The sequence below is a fragment of the Pan paniscus genome, chromosome 6 (genome assembly GCF_029289425.2).
Source record: "Pan paniscus chromosome 6, NHGRI_mPanPan1-v2.0_pri, whole genome shotgun sequence".
Classification (NCBI taxonomy): domain Eukaryota; kingdom Metazoa; phylum Chordata; class Mammalia; order Primates; family Hominidae; genus Pan; species Pan paniscus.
In genome coordinates, this window is record NC_073255.2 from 140242972 (window position 1) to 140257588 (window position 14617).

Sequence of the window (14617 nt, forward strand, 5' to 3'; positions counted from 1 at the left end):
GTGATCCTTGTGCCTCAGCTTCCTGAGTAGCTGGGACTATAGGGGTGCACCACTACACTTTGCCAACTAAAAAATTTTGTAGATCTCACAATGCAATGTCTCACAACTGTAATCCCAGCACTTTGGGAGGCTGAGGTGGGAGGAACACTTGAGCCCAGGAGTTCAAGACCAGCCTGAGCATGATGGCGAGACCCCAACTCTACAAAAAATTCAAAAATTAGCCAGGTGTGATGGTGTGTGCCCATCACGGGAGGCTGAGGTGGGAGGATCCTTTGAGCCCAGGAATTCAAGGTGGCAGTGAGCTGTGACCGTACAACTGCACTGCAGCCCATGTGGCAAAGTAAAACTCTGTCTCTAAAAACAATAGAATAAAAAAAAAATTTTTTTTTGGTAGAGGCATGGTCTTATTATGTTGTCCAGGCTGGTCTCAAACTCCTCGCCTCAGCAATCCTCCTGCCTTGGCCTCCTAAATTGCTGGGATTATGGGCATGAGATGAGCCACTGTGTTTGGCCTATATTCTAATTTTTTGAAGATGGATTATAAAATGCTGATTGAGGCTGGGCGAGGTGGCTCATGCCTCTAATCCCAGCACTTTGGGAGGCTGAGGCAGGTGGATCACGAGGTGAGGAGTTCAAGACCAGCCTGGCCAAGATGGTGAAACCCCATCTCTACAAAAAATACAAAAAATTAGCTGGGTGTGGTGGCGGGCACCTGTAATCCCAGCTTCTCAAGAGGATGAGGCAGAGGCAGAGAACTGCTTGAACCCAGGAGGTGGAGGTTGCAGTGAGCTGAGATCATGCCACTGCACTCCAGCCTGGGCGACAGAGCATGACTCTGTCTTAAAAAAAAAAAAAGTGCTGATTTGTCAGCTTCTGGATTTGCAAAAACTCACATCTGAGTCATTGCCTCACCACTTACTGTGATCTTGTGCAAGTTACCCAATCATTCTAGGCTTCAGCTTCCACATCTGTGAAATGGGGTTGCTGATTGTCATAGGTTTATAAGGTTATATGAAATGGCATAGAGCATTGATCTTTGCACAGAGCCAGGCACATAAGTAATTATAATAATTTGTGCCATCATTACTTCATTGTCCTTATTAACATCATCATCATGATTACGTGTCTGTTATCCTTAGGACAACGCAACCTTTGAGGGGAAGGACCATGTCTTATATACTGCACTGTCCCTAGAGTCTAGCATCTCCCTGGAAATATAATAGGCCCTCAACAAATACCTATTTAGTGAAATTATAATTTTTAAAATTTTATAATGCTAACCAAATTGTGAGCTTTAGGGGGCAGAAGCTGAACCTCTGTCATATTTATAACACATGCAAGTGCCTGAGTTCAGGAATTATCTGCAGAATGATGTGATTGTCTCTTTGTTGTTGTTGTTGTTGTTGTTGAGACAGAGTCTCGCTCTGTCGCCTGGGCTGGAGTGCAGTGGCGTGATCTCGGCTCACTACAAGCTCTGCCTCCCCGGGTTCACACCATTCTCCTGCCTCAGCCTCCCCAGTAGCTGGAACTACAGGTGCCCACCACCACGCCCGGCTAATTTTTTGTATTTTTTGTAGAGACGGGGTTTCACCGTGTTAGCCAGGATGGTCTCAATCTCCTGACCTCGTGATCCACCTGCTTCAGCCTCCCAAAGTGCTGGGATTACAGCTGGCCGGGCCATGATTGTCTCTTAACTATGCCCGCTCTGAGGGAAAATGAGTGTTTCAAACAAACGGCCAAACCCAGTACACCTCTACCCCTCTCCAGAAGCGTGCCCTAATCACAGAAGAAGACAGCTGAAAATAAACACATACCCTGAGTGCTGATCTCCTAAACTCTAACATACAAAGACCCAGCAAAATCACCAACAAAGGACAGAACATAAAAAATATCAACTTCGGTTAACTATTATTTGAGGAAGAAAGAGAAGTAGAGCTTTTATTTTTTTCTTTTATTTATTTATTTATTTTTGAGACAGGGTCTCACTCTGTCACCCAGGCTGGAGCGTAGGGGTGCCATCTCAGCTCACTTGAACCTCTGCCTCCTAGGCTCAAGTGATCCTCCCACCTCAGCCTTCCAAGTAGCTGGGACCACAGGTGTGCACCACCATGCCCGGTTAATATTTTGTATTTCTGGTATGGATGGGGTTTTACCAGGTTGCCCAAACGGGAGCTTTTTTCTTTCTTTCTTTCTTTTTTTTGAGATGGGCTCTCACTCTTTCACCCAGGCTGGAGTGTAGTGATGCGATCTTGGCTCACTGCAACCTCAGTCTATCAGGTTTAAGCGATTCTCCTGCCTCAGCCTCCTCAGTAGCTGGGATTACAGGTGTGCACCACCACACCCAGCTATTTTTTTTGTATTTTTAGTAGAGACAGGGTTTCACCATGTTGGCCAGGCTAGTCTTGAACACCTGACCTCAAATGATCCGCTTGCCTCAGTCTCCCAAAGTGCTTGGATTACAGGAGTGAGCCACTGCACCCAGCACAAACTGGAGCATTAAAAAAAAAAAACTTGCTGGACTTTAAAATTTATGATAACCGGCCGGGACGGCTCATGCCTGTAATCCCAGCACTTTGGGAGTCCGAGGTGGGCAGATTGCGAGGTCAGGAGGTCGACACCATCCTGGCTGACACGATGAAACTCTGTCTTTACTAAAAATAAAAAAAATTGGCCCGGCGTGGTGGCACGCGCCTGTAGTCTCAGCTACTCAGGAGGCTGAGGCAGAAGACTTGAACCCAGGAGGTGGAGGTTGCAGTGAGCCGAGATCATGCCACTGCACTCCAGCCTGGGTGACAGAGCAAGACTCTGTCTCAAAAGAAAACAAACAAAAAAATTTTATAACTCAAGTGAGTTCTCTAGTGTTAGAAAAATAAAGACTAAGTAAATAAAAATAAATAAAATTTATGATAAGATACCATAAAATCCTATTCAGTAAAAAAAAACAAAAAACAGCACCACCAGCAAAAAAATTCTCAAATTCTATACTGTAGCTTGTTAAAAGTTATAGATTTTTTTTTCTTTTTCTTTTTTTTTGAGAAGTGTGTCACTCTGTCGTCCAGGCTGGAGTGCAATGGCTCAATCTCAGCTCACTGCCAACTCCACCTCCTGGGTTCCAGCAATTTTCTGCCTCAGCCTCCCGAGTAGCTGGGATTACAGGCACTCGCCACCACACCTGGCTCGCTTTTGTAATTTTAGTAGAGATGAGGGTTTGCCATGTTGCCCAGGCTGGTCTTGAACTCCTGACCTCAAGTGATCTGCCTGCCTCAGCCTTCCAAAGTCCTGGGATTACAGATGTGAGACACCACACCTGGCCAAAAGTTATAGATATTTTAAAACCATAATGTTCAACAAAGTTCTGAGATAAAGAACTCTTACATATGCTAATAAAGTTCTTTATAAAAATGGGAAACACTTCTTTTAGATAAATACGGGCAACAGTGTTGGAACTTGTTATTAAAAGTAGTTAAATTCTTATCCTGAGTTTAGAATCCCACATATTCTTAACATTTTTCTGTTATGTCATTTGTGATGATGAAAATGCTCATTTCCCACCCTTGAGGGTGGGGAGCATCCTGACCTCCTGCAGATAAGGGGTCAACATCCTCATAAAGTGCCCTTTCAACACATCACAGTCACAACTTTAAGATTTCATGTGATTTGCAACCATAGGCAAAACCACACTAGCTTCATTTTCATTTCCCTCTGTGTTAAAGCGGGAAGGGCACTGGCATTGGTAGAGTGGGTGGCACTTGTCAGGCACTGTGCTGGCTGTTTGTAGGCCTTGTCATTTAAGCCTTATTGTAACTATATGAGGTAGGAAGTATTAGTCTCATTTTATAGATGCAGAAACAGGCTCTGAGAGGTATGCAAAATCACAGAGCTTACAGAAGGTGCCGCCAGGACCTGACTAAAGTCCAGGCTATTTCTTTATTTTATTTTAAAAAATTTTTTCAGATGGAGTTTTGCTCTTGTTGCCCAGGCTGGAGTGCAATGGCACGACCTCGGCTCACTGCAACCTCTGCCTCCCAGGTTCAAGCGATTCTCCTGCCTCAGCCTCCTAAGTAGCTGGGATTACAGGTGCACGCCACCATGCCCAGCTAGTTTTTTGTATTTTTAGTAAAGACAGGGTTTCACCATGTTGGCCAGGCTGCTCTTGAACTCCTGACTTTGTGATCCACCTGCCTTGGCCTCCCAAAGTGCTGGGATTCCAGGCAAGAGTCACTTTGCCTGGCTAGTCCAGGCTATTTCTATGACAATGTTTCCTTTTCATCTTTATGGTGATTTATCACAAAAAGGTGTTTTTTTGTTTGTTTGTTTTTTGTTAGGGATGGAGTTTTGCTATGTTGCCCAGGCTGGTCTTGGCCTCAAGTGATCCTCCCACCTCAGCCTTCCAAAGTGCTGGAATTGGGATTACAGGTGTTAGCTACTGTGCCCAGCCCATAAACAGTTTTTTTTTTTTTTTTTTTGAGATGGAGTCTTGCTCTGTTGCCCAGGCTGGAGCGTAGTGGTGTGATCTTGGCTTACTGCAACCTCCACCTCCTGGGTTCAAGCAATTCTCCTGCCTTAGCCTCCCAAGTAGCTGGGATTACAGGTGTGTGCCACCATGCCTGGCTAATTTTTTTTTTGTATTTTTAGCGGAGATGGGGTTTCACCATGTTGGCCAGGCTGGTTTCGAACTCCTGACCTCAAGTGTTCCGCCTGCCTTGGCCTCTGAAAGTGCTGGGATTACAGGCGTGAGCCACTGCGCCCAACCATATTTTTTAAAAATTTATTTTATACTTTCCCTAGTGGGCTCAGCTTCCTACTAGGGAGAAGAGATAACAGGGGAAAGTGGTTCAGGGTGGAGGAAATGACAATGGAAGGAACGCATACGATAACTTGGTGTCAGAGTTTGCTTCATGTCATTGAAACTCATGTCAGTACTTGGTGCCAAAACAAATCACAAGAGGATAAATAAACCAGCATAGCACTAGACCAGGAATGGCAGAAACAATGATGGAAATTAGGCTCTTTTAACATAACCATTGATGGGAGCATAAATTGTGACATAGAAGAGCATTTGGCAAAATTATATGGAATTTTTAAATTGGCATTTTGTTCATTTAGTCAACAGGCTACATGAGTGTTATAGCTCCCTCTCACGCTAACTAGAAATCATCAAAGGGCTCCACTTCTACCAACTTAAACTTTGGTCTACACTTAAAGTCAACATTGTCATCTCTGCCGGGACATTCACACCCATTCCAATCTGGGCACTCACCTCTGTGTTCTGTAAATCACAGTCAGTAGAGCAATGATCACAGCAGTGATCAAACCATAGTCCAATCCCAGGAACAAGGAGGACACAAAAGTGGTAAGCCAGATGGTCTAAGCAAAAGACAGAAAACTTGATGGAGAATCATGTTAAACATCCCACAAGAGTTAAACACACAAGTGTGCACACACACACATGCTACTTTTACCTTGCCTAACTGGATACTGCACATAACAACTGCATTAATTTATCTTTCTCACATTTTTCTTAGCACTAATCATATTTGCTCTATGACATATTAACAGAGCCATCACCTTTGTTACTTACCAGCTCTATTTTGCTGGTTCTCCAGAAAAAGGGGAGATCTGAGAACTGCATAAACATTCCCTTCAGGTTGACAATCACAATGGCCGACAGCACAGCCTGAAACAGAGCACATCCCCCATGCCTCTCCTCTTGTGTCCACAGAGTGTCCTTTGCTGGTTCCTCACTGTCCTCCTGCTGTCCTCCCCATGCCTTCTCCCTACTCACTTCCTATATGGGGCACCGATGGTAGCTTTGAAGCCATGAACACCTGGATTTTCAGGACCTGGTTAGCTAAAAGGGGCCTTGGAAAATCAGTCTTTCTTTTTTCTTTTTTTGAGATGAAGTCTTGCTCTGTCGCCCAGGCTGGAGTGCAGTAGCGTAATCTTGGCTAACTGCAACCTCTACCTCCCAGGTTCAAGCAATTCTCCTGCCTCAACCTTCCCACTAGAATAGCTGAGACTACAGGTGGGTGCTACCACACTCAGTTAATTTTTGTATTTCTAGTAGAGACGGGGTTTCACCATGTTGGCCAGGCTGGTCTCGAACTCCTAACCACAGGTTATCTGCCCGCCTCGGCCTCCCAAAGTGCCAATTACAGGTGTGAGCCACCGCACCCGGCTGGAAATCATTCTTATATCCTAATAGCAAACCTGCATGGTGGCCAAGAGGTTCAGGATTAAACTTGGTACTCAAGGAATTATTTCACCTATGGTCTTTCTACATTATGATCTTCTCTACTCTATATGGTTCCTGATCTCTACTAGATTAAATATATCATCATGTAAATGTCTTATGAATGTAGACCATCTCAGGTTTTTTATGAAAGTATAAGGTCATAGAAGGTCAAAGCGAGAAGGGATGTTCAAGATCAGCCAGTCCAAACCCCGACTTTGCAGATAAGGAAACCGAGACTCAGAGGAGTTAAGATGGCTTTCCCCAGGTCCTGCAAGCAGCTGTCAGTAGGTTATAGAGCAGGATCTTGGTCCTAGCCTTGGCCCTTTCTCATACTATCCTGTGAGGGTTACAGTAAATAACCCTAATATAGCCATAAAAACATAAACAAATAAAATAGCAAAATCTCTACACATGAAAAAAACTTCACCCAAGTCCATATTACACACACCTGGGGCAATGATTCAAAGAGGAATCCAGTTGCTAATATGACCAGCAGAATCATTAATGAGGCCAAACAACCTGCAAGCTGAATGAGAGAAGACACATGGAAGGGGCTTTTAGGAGACTTGAATAAGAGGCAGGGCATAAGTTGGTTTTATTCTTTTGATAATTACTATGGGAAGATCAAGAAAATATGGATTCAAATAAGTCAACTAAACCACTACATAACCTATAGCTCCATCACACTCCCTCTCTGAAGTTTTGGTTCTTCTTATGGCTTTTAAATGGAAGCTGAAATGCTGTAATATCCTAATTAAAATGCCCTTTCCAGAGGTGGAGGAAAGATGTCTGGTGCCAACCTGAGACCTACAAGGGCCACCAGAAGCGTTCAGATAAGTGTCTGCTGTCCAATATGGGAGCCAGTAGCCACATGTGGCCATTTACTTTTTTTTTTTTTTTTGAGACAGAGTCTCACTCTGTCGCCAGGATGGAGTGCAGTGGCGCGACCTTGGCTCACTGCAACCTCTGCCTCCTGGGTTCAAGCGATTCTTCCGCCTCAGCCTCCCAAGTAGCTGGGACTACAGGCATCCGCCACCATGCCCAGCTAATTTTTGTATTTTTAGTAGAGACAGGGTTCACCATGTTGGACAGGATGGTCTCGATCTCTTGACCTCATGATCCGTCTGCCTTGGCCTCCCAGAGTGCTGCGATTACAGGCATGAGCCACAGCACCTGGCCGGCCATTTACATTTCTAAAAATTAAAAGTCAGGTCTTGGTTGAACTAACCACATTTCAAGTGCTCAAGAGCCACATGTTGCTAGTGGCTGCCATATTGGACAGTGCAGATATTGAACATTTCCATCATTGCGGAAAGTTCTACTGGATGGTGCTGGCATACTGCCCACACTCAGTCTCAGGCTTTCATAACAACATTCCATGTCTGAACTTTGAGGTTTACTGGTAGCCGAGTGTTGCATAACTTTCCAATGTAACTGGCGAATATACCTCTTTCCTATAGATTCAGTTCCTTGTGATTCACTTCAACCAATCATGCCTTTCTCTGATTCACTATACAGCTCACTGGAGCATGGATCTGCAGGCCAGAGTAGCTTTGTTTGGGTTCAGAATATAATCAAAAGATTAAAATTTAATTACCACCCATATCATCAGGTCTTAGAGGCCTGTTATATACACACCTGTGTCTTCCCACCGGTTCCCTCCTGAACAAGGCTTCGAGACAAGGAGCATGAAATTGAAAAGGTCTGGAAGAGTGAGCCAATGGAATTGCACAGTCCCAGGGCAATGAGCTCCTTTCCCATGTAGAAACAAAACACAAAAGAGATAGGTCATTCTTCAGGAAAAAAAAGCATAATAGCCCATTTAATACACATTGTCAGCACTACAGCCTATCTCTTCATTTTCCTTTCAGATGTAAGAATTTGTTCAGCATGAGTTCAAAATAGGAATTATGGCATATTTTATAGTTAGAGGGGGGAACACTTTGAATTTTTATTTTGTCAGAGATAAACGCTGGGCTCCCTGCTCAGCCTCCTTTCCAAACACACCCTGTACATAAATAACGCTTAAGAAGAAAACTGCACTAAAAGGGATCAACTATTTTTACTGCTGAAGAGAAAGTTATTGTTGTATAGGACTCTTGTATAGGCATCTTTTTAATGCCTGGGCTATTGCTCACAAATGAGTACATGCCAGTGTCTTCCTGGGGCAAGTGAGTCCTGCTCTTAGGTTTACTTTGCATATTTCTAGTTTGACAACTGCATCTCAGATGAATGTGGAGCATCTAGTTTCTCCTTAGAATACATAAGGATTGAAATAGACATTGTTATGTCAACATTATAGGTCACAGTGTTTGGATTAAATACCTTATCTGTGGCTACGTTATAAAAGTAGGTGACAAAGAGAATATTGTGGAGTTAGTGATGAATCAGATACCCAATATTTAATGAACAAAGATAAACCTTCCTGGGGAGCAAAAACGCCCTGGAAAAACATTTAATCCTAAGCTGTGAGCTTTAAAAACAGGAATAACATTGCAGATTGAATAAATACATGCTTCAGATACAACAATCACCAGTACAAAAAGTTTTTCTACCAAGATAGATTAGTTCTTGTGCCTTCCATAACCGACCTTGGTTATTTTTTTTTTTTTCTGAGGCAGAGTCTTGCTCTGTCGCCCAGGCTGGAGTGCAATGGTGCGACCCCGGCTCACTGCAAGCTCCACCTCCTGGGTTCACGCCATTCTCCTGCCTCAGCCTCCCGAGTAGCTGGGACTACAGGTGCCTGCCACCACGCCCGGCTAATTTTTTGTATTTTCAGTAGAGATGGGGTTTCACCATGTTAGCCAGAATGGTCTCAATCTCCTGACCTCATGATCCGCCTGCCTCGGCCTTCCGAAGTGCTGGGATTACAGGCGTGAGCCAGACGTTGGTGATTGTACTGCTATGAAACATCTGCAGGAAACTGATTATCTTTACCTGATTGCCGTCAACCTGGTAGCCATGTTTATTTGCTAAGGTCTTGGCCATGGAGATGGTCACTGAAAATCCAACGATGGCTATGGCAATGGCATCTACGTACACAAGGTGGAAGAGGCTGGTGTCCGGATTGGCTGGAGGTAGCAGCCTGAAAAGTCAAGCTGCCTTTAACTTGTGTTGTGACCAAAAGGGAAAAGAAAAAAAACCCTGCGACTGCAGGGAAGCATTTTAGGGGGGCATTATCTGCAAATGAAGTAATCAATGCTTGGATACTTATTTGCTCTGGTTGGCAAAAAGGAGGGCCCTCCTTGACGCAGAGAACTTCTTTTCAGGCTCAAACTGCAAAGTGCAGCTTTCTACCTGGATGGGTTATCAGAAGAGATCAGATGCCGTTTTATTTATAAAAGGAGTAACCTCATACCTCATGGCACCCTGATGGCAAGTGTAAGTAAGACACAGAAACCAGGAAGAAGAGAGGGTCAGCAAAGTGCTCAGATGCCACCAGGCATCTGAACCCAAGTCTTGAGGTGGGGAGGAGAGTAGTCTAAGGGCTACCTTAGAGGAGAATTAATGTCCTGGCAATGCTAGGCACCCCATACTTCTCCCCCTTGTCATCTGATGTAAGGACTCTGAGTGTGCTACCTCTTCCTGTGTGTGTGTGTGTGTGTGTGTGTGTTTATCCCATTAGCTGAGGTTGTAACATGGGAAAGGAGCAGCAGAAGACTATACTCCTTGGGTGTCACCTGGGAATCTTGTGAATCTGGAGAGATAAAAGTGTGACTCCTGGAATCCCACAATGGAGAACCCAGCTTTTGTGGTACATACTTGTAGTCTGGGATCCTTATCCTAAAGAAACAGAATAGGGATTCCCTAGAATGTTATGGGGGAAGGGGCAATAGGGATTTGCAGACATTCTCCTCCAATTCAAGGCATTGGGCTAAACAATAATAACAATAACTTAGCTGATACTAATAATTATAATTATTACAATAACAAGCATTTATTATGTGCTTTCTCTGTGCCAGGTTCTATGCTAATTTAATTGTTTTCAATGGCCCTGTGAACTAGGCACCATTATAATTCCCATTTTACAGATGAAGAAAATGAGGCATAGCGAGGTTCAGCAACTTGTCCAAGGATAAGCAGCTCATCTACCAAGTACAACAAAACCATAAAGAACCTGCTTGGCCACAGCTATTTCTCTTACTATGTCATAGCACAGTGATGGAAGGGATGTTTCACATCATGAAGTAAGGAAACAGAGGAAGAAAGGGAAAGGAACCTAATGCCTGTTAAGGTGAGTTTACCTGCTACATGCTTTACATAAGTCGTCTCATTTTCCCTCACAGCACTCCCATTACATAGGTTCTACTATTATCCCAATTTGTAGGTGAAAAAATGGATTTTGACAGATGTTAAGTGATTTTCCTAAACTGTAGCAGGGAGTCAAACCTGGGGGGTCTGACTATAAAACCTGTTGTCCTTCCCTTCTCTTTGCTGCACAGGCATGAACTAAGAGGGAAGGCCTAGCAGCAGGTTTGGGCCTAAGGGAATAAGAATATAAGAAAAGGACATATTTTGGAACAAGTTAAGGAAAGTAAACAAACAAACAAGAAAACAGGATATAGTGCTATGATTGGGATCTTTAATAATCAACTGTCACTTTCTGGGCACCGCAAAATGCACTGCTCATCTACCAAGTACAAAACCATGAAGAACCTGCTTGTCTACAGCAGATGCATTTATATGTGTAGGTATGTGTATATAGAAGCATGGTAGTTTGCCTCCAAATAGGCCACCAGTCATTCCTCCCATACTTGTATGTGCATGTCACTCCCCAAATCTAGATGGGGAATCTGTTTCCCCTCCAGCTACATTTGGGCTGGCCTCGTGATGTGCTTCGAGCAACAGAATGTGGTGGAAGTGATGCTGTATGAGTGCCTTAAGAGGCCTGGTAAATTCTCTGCTTTTCTTTCCTGTTGCTCTGAGCCACCATGTAAAGAGGTCTGGCAATGCTGCTGGAGATACCACATGTAGAGAAGATGCCTGCTAGCCCTCACCTGTTCCAGTCACTCCAGATGAAGTGTCAGACACGTGAGTGAAGCCCTCTTGGATCCTCCAACACTAGTCACACCTGCAGACATCTGCAGATGCATAACAAACCCCAAGTGAGACCTGCCAAAGAACCACCCAACTGAGCCTAACCTAGACTAAAGAATTATGAGCAAATTAATGGTGGCTGTTTTAAGTCACTGTTTTGGGGTAGCCTGTTATCAGTGGAGCAATAAGACTCACAGGGAACTGAAATGGTATGATTGTATGTAGATAGGTAGGTAGGTATTTGCTACCTACTTGGTTTTGGGCAATGTTCCAGAAAGATAAGGTCTCCTCTGGATAGCCTGTTTCCAGAAACGTAAGGTCTTTTTTTTTTTTTTTTTTTTAGTTAAGCTGTCACATACAGAAGGGAAGCAGTATGTTTGAGTATGATGCAATAGGGAAAGGAAGATATTAAGTAGAAATTATAGTGACAAGTAGATTTATACATATATATACATATATACACATATATACATATATACACATATATATACATATATATACACATATATATACATATATATACACATATATATACACACACACATATATATATATATATAATTTTTTTTTTTTTTTTTTTGAGATGGTGTTTCGCTCTTGTTGCCCAGGCTAGAATGCCATGGCATGATCTTGGCTCACTGCAACCTCCGCCTTCTGGTTTCAAGCAATTCTCCTACTCGGCCTTCCAATAGTGGGATTACAGGCACCCACCACCATGCCCGGCTAATTTTTGTATTTTTACTAGAGATGGGGTTTCACCATGTTTGCCAGGCTGGTCTGGAACTCCTGACCTTGTGATCCGCCCGCCTCAGCCTCCTAAAGTGCTGGGATTACAGGAGTCTGCCACCGTGCCCGGCAATAATATGTTTTAAAAATGTACAGTTAGATAATATAGATGAAGCAAAGAAGTAACATGATTAGAAACTAAAAACTCATTGAAATGACAGCCTTAGAACCCATTACTAATAAGTAGTTAACACGACTTGAATGCTTACTGTGTCTTCAGGTGTTCACTCATTGCCTTCCATGCATTATCTCCTGTAGCTCTCACAACTGCCCTTGAGATAAGTATTAATTACCATGGCCACCTGGCAGGTAAGGAAATGGAGGCTTTGAGAGGATAAGTGGCCTGCTTAAGATCACACAGCTAGTACGTGGCAGGCTAGGATTTAGGTTGTTTTGCTCTTAAATCCCATGTCATTCAAGGAGAGATTTTTAAAACTATTAAATTTAGGAAAACAAAAGAAAACAGAAAACCACTTGCCACTATGGGTGGGATTGTAAAATGGCATAACTACTATGGGAAACAGTATGAAAGGCTCTCAAAAAAGTAAAAATAGATCCAGCAATCCCACTTACAGGTATATACCCAAAAGAACTGAAAGAAAGGTCTCAAAGACATATTTGCACACCCATATCCACAGCTGCACTATTCACAATAGCCAAGAGGTAAAGGCAACCCACATGCTCATCAATGGATGCATGGAGAAATAAAATACAGTATATATCCACAATGGAATATTATTCGGCCTTAAAAAGGGAAGAAAATACTGTCATATGCTACAATATAGACAAACTCTGAAGACATTATGCTAAGTGAAATACGCCAGTCACAAAAAGACAAATGCTGTATGATTCCACTTACATGAGGCATCTAGAGAAGTCAAATTCATAAAAACAGAAAGATGAATGGTGGTTACTAGGGGCTGGGGGAAGAAGAAAAGAGGAAGCTCTTGTTTAAGGGGTATAGAGTTACAGATTTGCAAGATGAAAAAGTCCTGCAGATATGTTTTATAATAATGGGAATATATTTAACACTACTGAACTGTACACTTAAAAATGATTAAGATTTGCTGGGCATGGTGGCTCATGCCTATAATCCCAGCACTTTGGGAAGCTGAGGTGGGTGGATCACATGAGGTCAGGAGTTCGAGACCAGCCTGGCCAACATAGTGAAACCCTGTCTCTACTAAAAATATAAAAATTAGTTGGGTGTGGTGGCACACACCTGTAATCCCAGCTACTCAGGAGGCTCAGGCAGGAGAATCACTTGAACCTCAGAGGCAGAGGTTGCAGTGAGCCGAGATTGTGCCATTGCACTCCAGCCTGGGCAACAGAGTGAGACTCGGTCTCAAAAAAAAAGAAAAAAAAAAAGCCAAGCACAGTGGCTCACACCTGTAATCCCAGCACTCCAGCACTTTGGGAAGCTGAGGCGGGCGGATCACCTGAGGTCAGGAGCTTGAGACCAGCCTGGCCAACATGGAGAAACCCTGTCTCTACTAAAAATATGAAAATTAGCCGGGTGTGGTGGCTCATGCCTGTAATCCCAGCACTTTGGGAGGCCAAGGCGGGTGGATCACGAGGTCAGGAAATTGAGACCATCCTGGCTAACACGGTGAAACCCCATCTCTATTAAAAATACAAAAAATCAGCTGGGCGTGGTGGCGGGTGCCTGTAGTCCCAGCTGCTCGGGAGGCTGAGGGAGGAGAATGGCATGAACCCAGGAGGCGGAGCTTGCAGTGAGCCGAGATCACGCCACTGCAATCCAGCCTGGGGGACAGAGCAAGACTCCATCTCAAAAAAAAAAAAAAAAAAAAAAATTAGCCAGGTGTGGTAGCATACGCCTGTAATCCCAGCTACTTGGGAGGCTGAGGCAGCAGAATCGCTTCAACCTGGGAGACGGAGGTTGCAGTGAGCAGAGACGGCGCCACTGCACTCCAGCCCAGGCGACAGAGTGAGACTTTGTCTCAAAAAAAAAAAAAAAAAAAAAAAAAAGGTTAAGACAAAAATTTGTTATGTGTTTTTTACTACAATAAAAATAAAAATAAAATGCACCCAATCCCCCTAAAGCCCTCAGCTATTTGATGTATAGAAAAAAGATTATTTTTCATTGCAAGAGAACTAATGTAAGAGTTAGAGGCAATAGATCCATCGATTATTTCAGTCACACAGTTACTTAAAACTACTTTCCTACCCTAGAGGAAGTGTTCCAACGACATCCACATTGTATGATTCTTTCAAGTTAAACCCAGCTGAAATGCCAGTTCCCATTACGACCTAAAAAGACACAAATCCAAATGCACCTTTAGAGATGAATGTTCAAATACTGCAAAAATCAGCTTCAAATAATATGTTAGTCAAGTCAAATCTATTCTCACTTTTAACATTCAGATTTAAAAAGATGATTTACCATTAGCTTCAACAATTCTAACTTCTCTTAATGACCCTACCCCACATAATTAAAATGAACTCTACAGTTTATGACCTGGCATTTTCTTCATGCTTTGTCCTTTTCTACACTAAGGTGTCTGGCTAGTTGACTGCTACAGAAAAAGGCCATAAAGG

The 14617-nt window shown here is 43.3% G+C and overlaps 1 protein-coding gene across 1 annotated transcript in view; it reads right to left on the bottom strand.

The window, feature by feature from the left end:
- The window catches only part of SLC26A5 (solute carrier family 26 member 5), a 78086-nt gene that overhangs the window by 15427 nt on the left and 48042 nt on the right, over positions 1–14617 (bottom strand). Inside the window, exons 9-14 of the mRNA XM_034964701.4 lie at positions 14247–14329; positions 9173–9320; positions 7874–7987; positions 6684–6761; positions 5582–5677; positions 5261–5367 (exon numbers count right to left, since the gene is read on the bottom strand). Of these exons, the coding sequence (XP_034820592.1) occupies positions 5261–5367; positions 5582–5677; positions 6684–6761; positions 7874–7987; positions 9173–9320; positions 14247–14329 (626 nt within the window). The remainder of the gene's footprint in view (positions 1–5260; positions 5368–5581; positions 5678–6683; positions 6762–7873; positions 7988–9172; positions 9321–14246; positions 14330–14617) is intronic.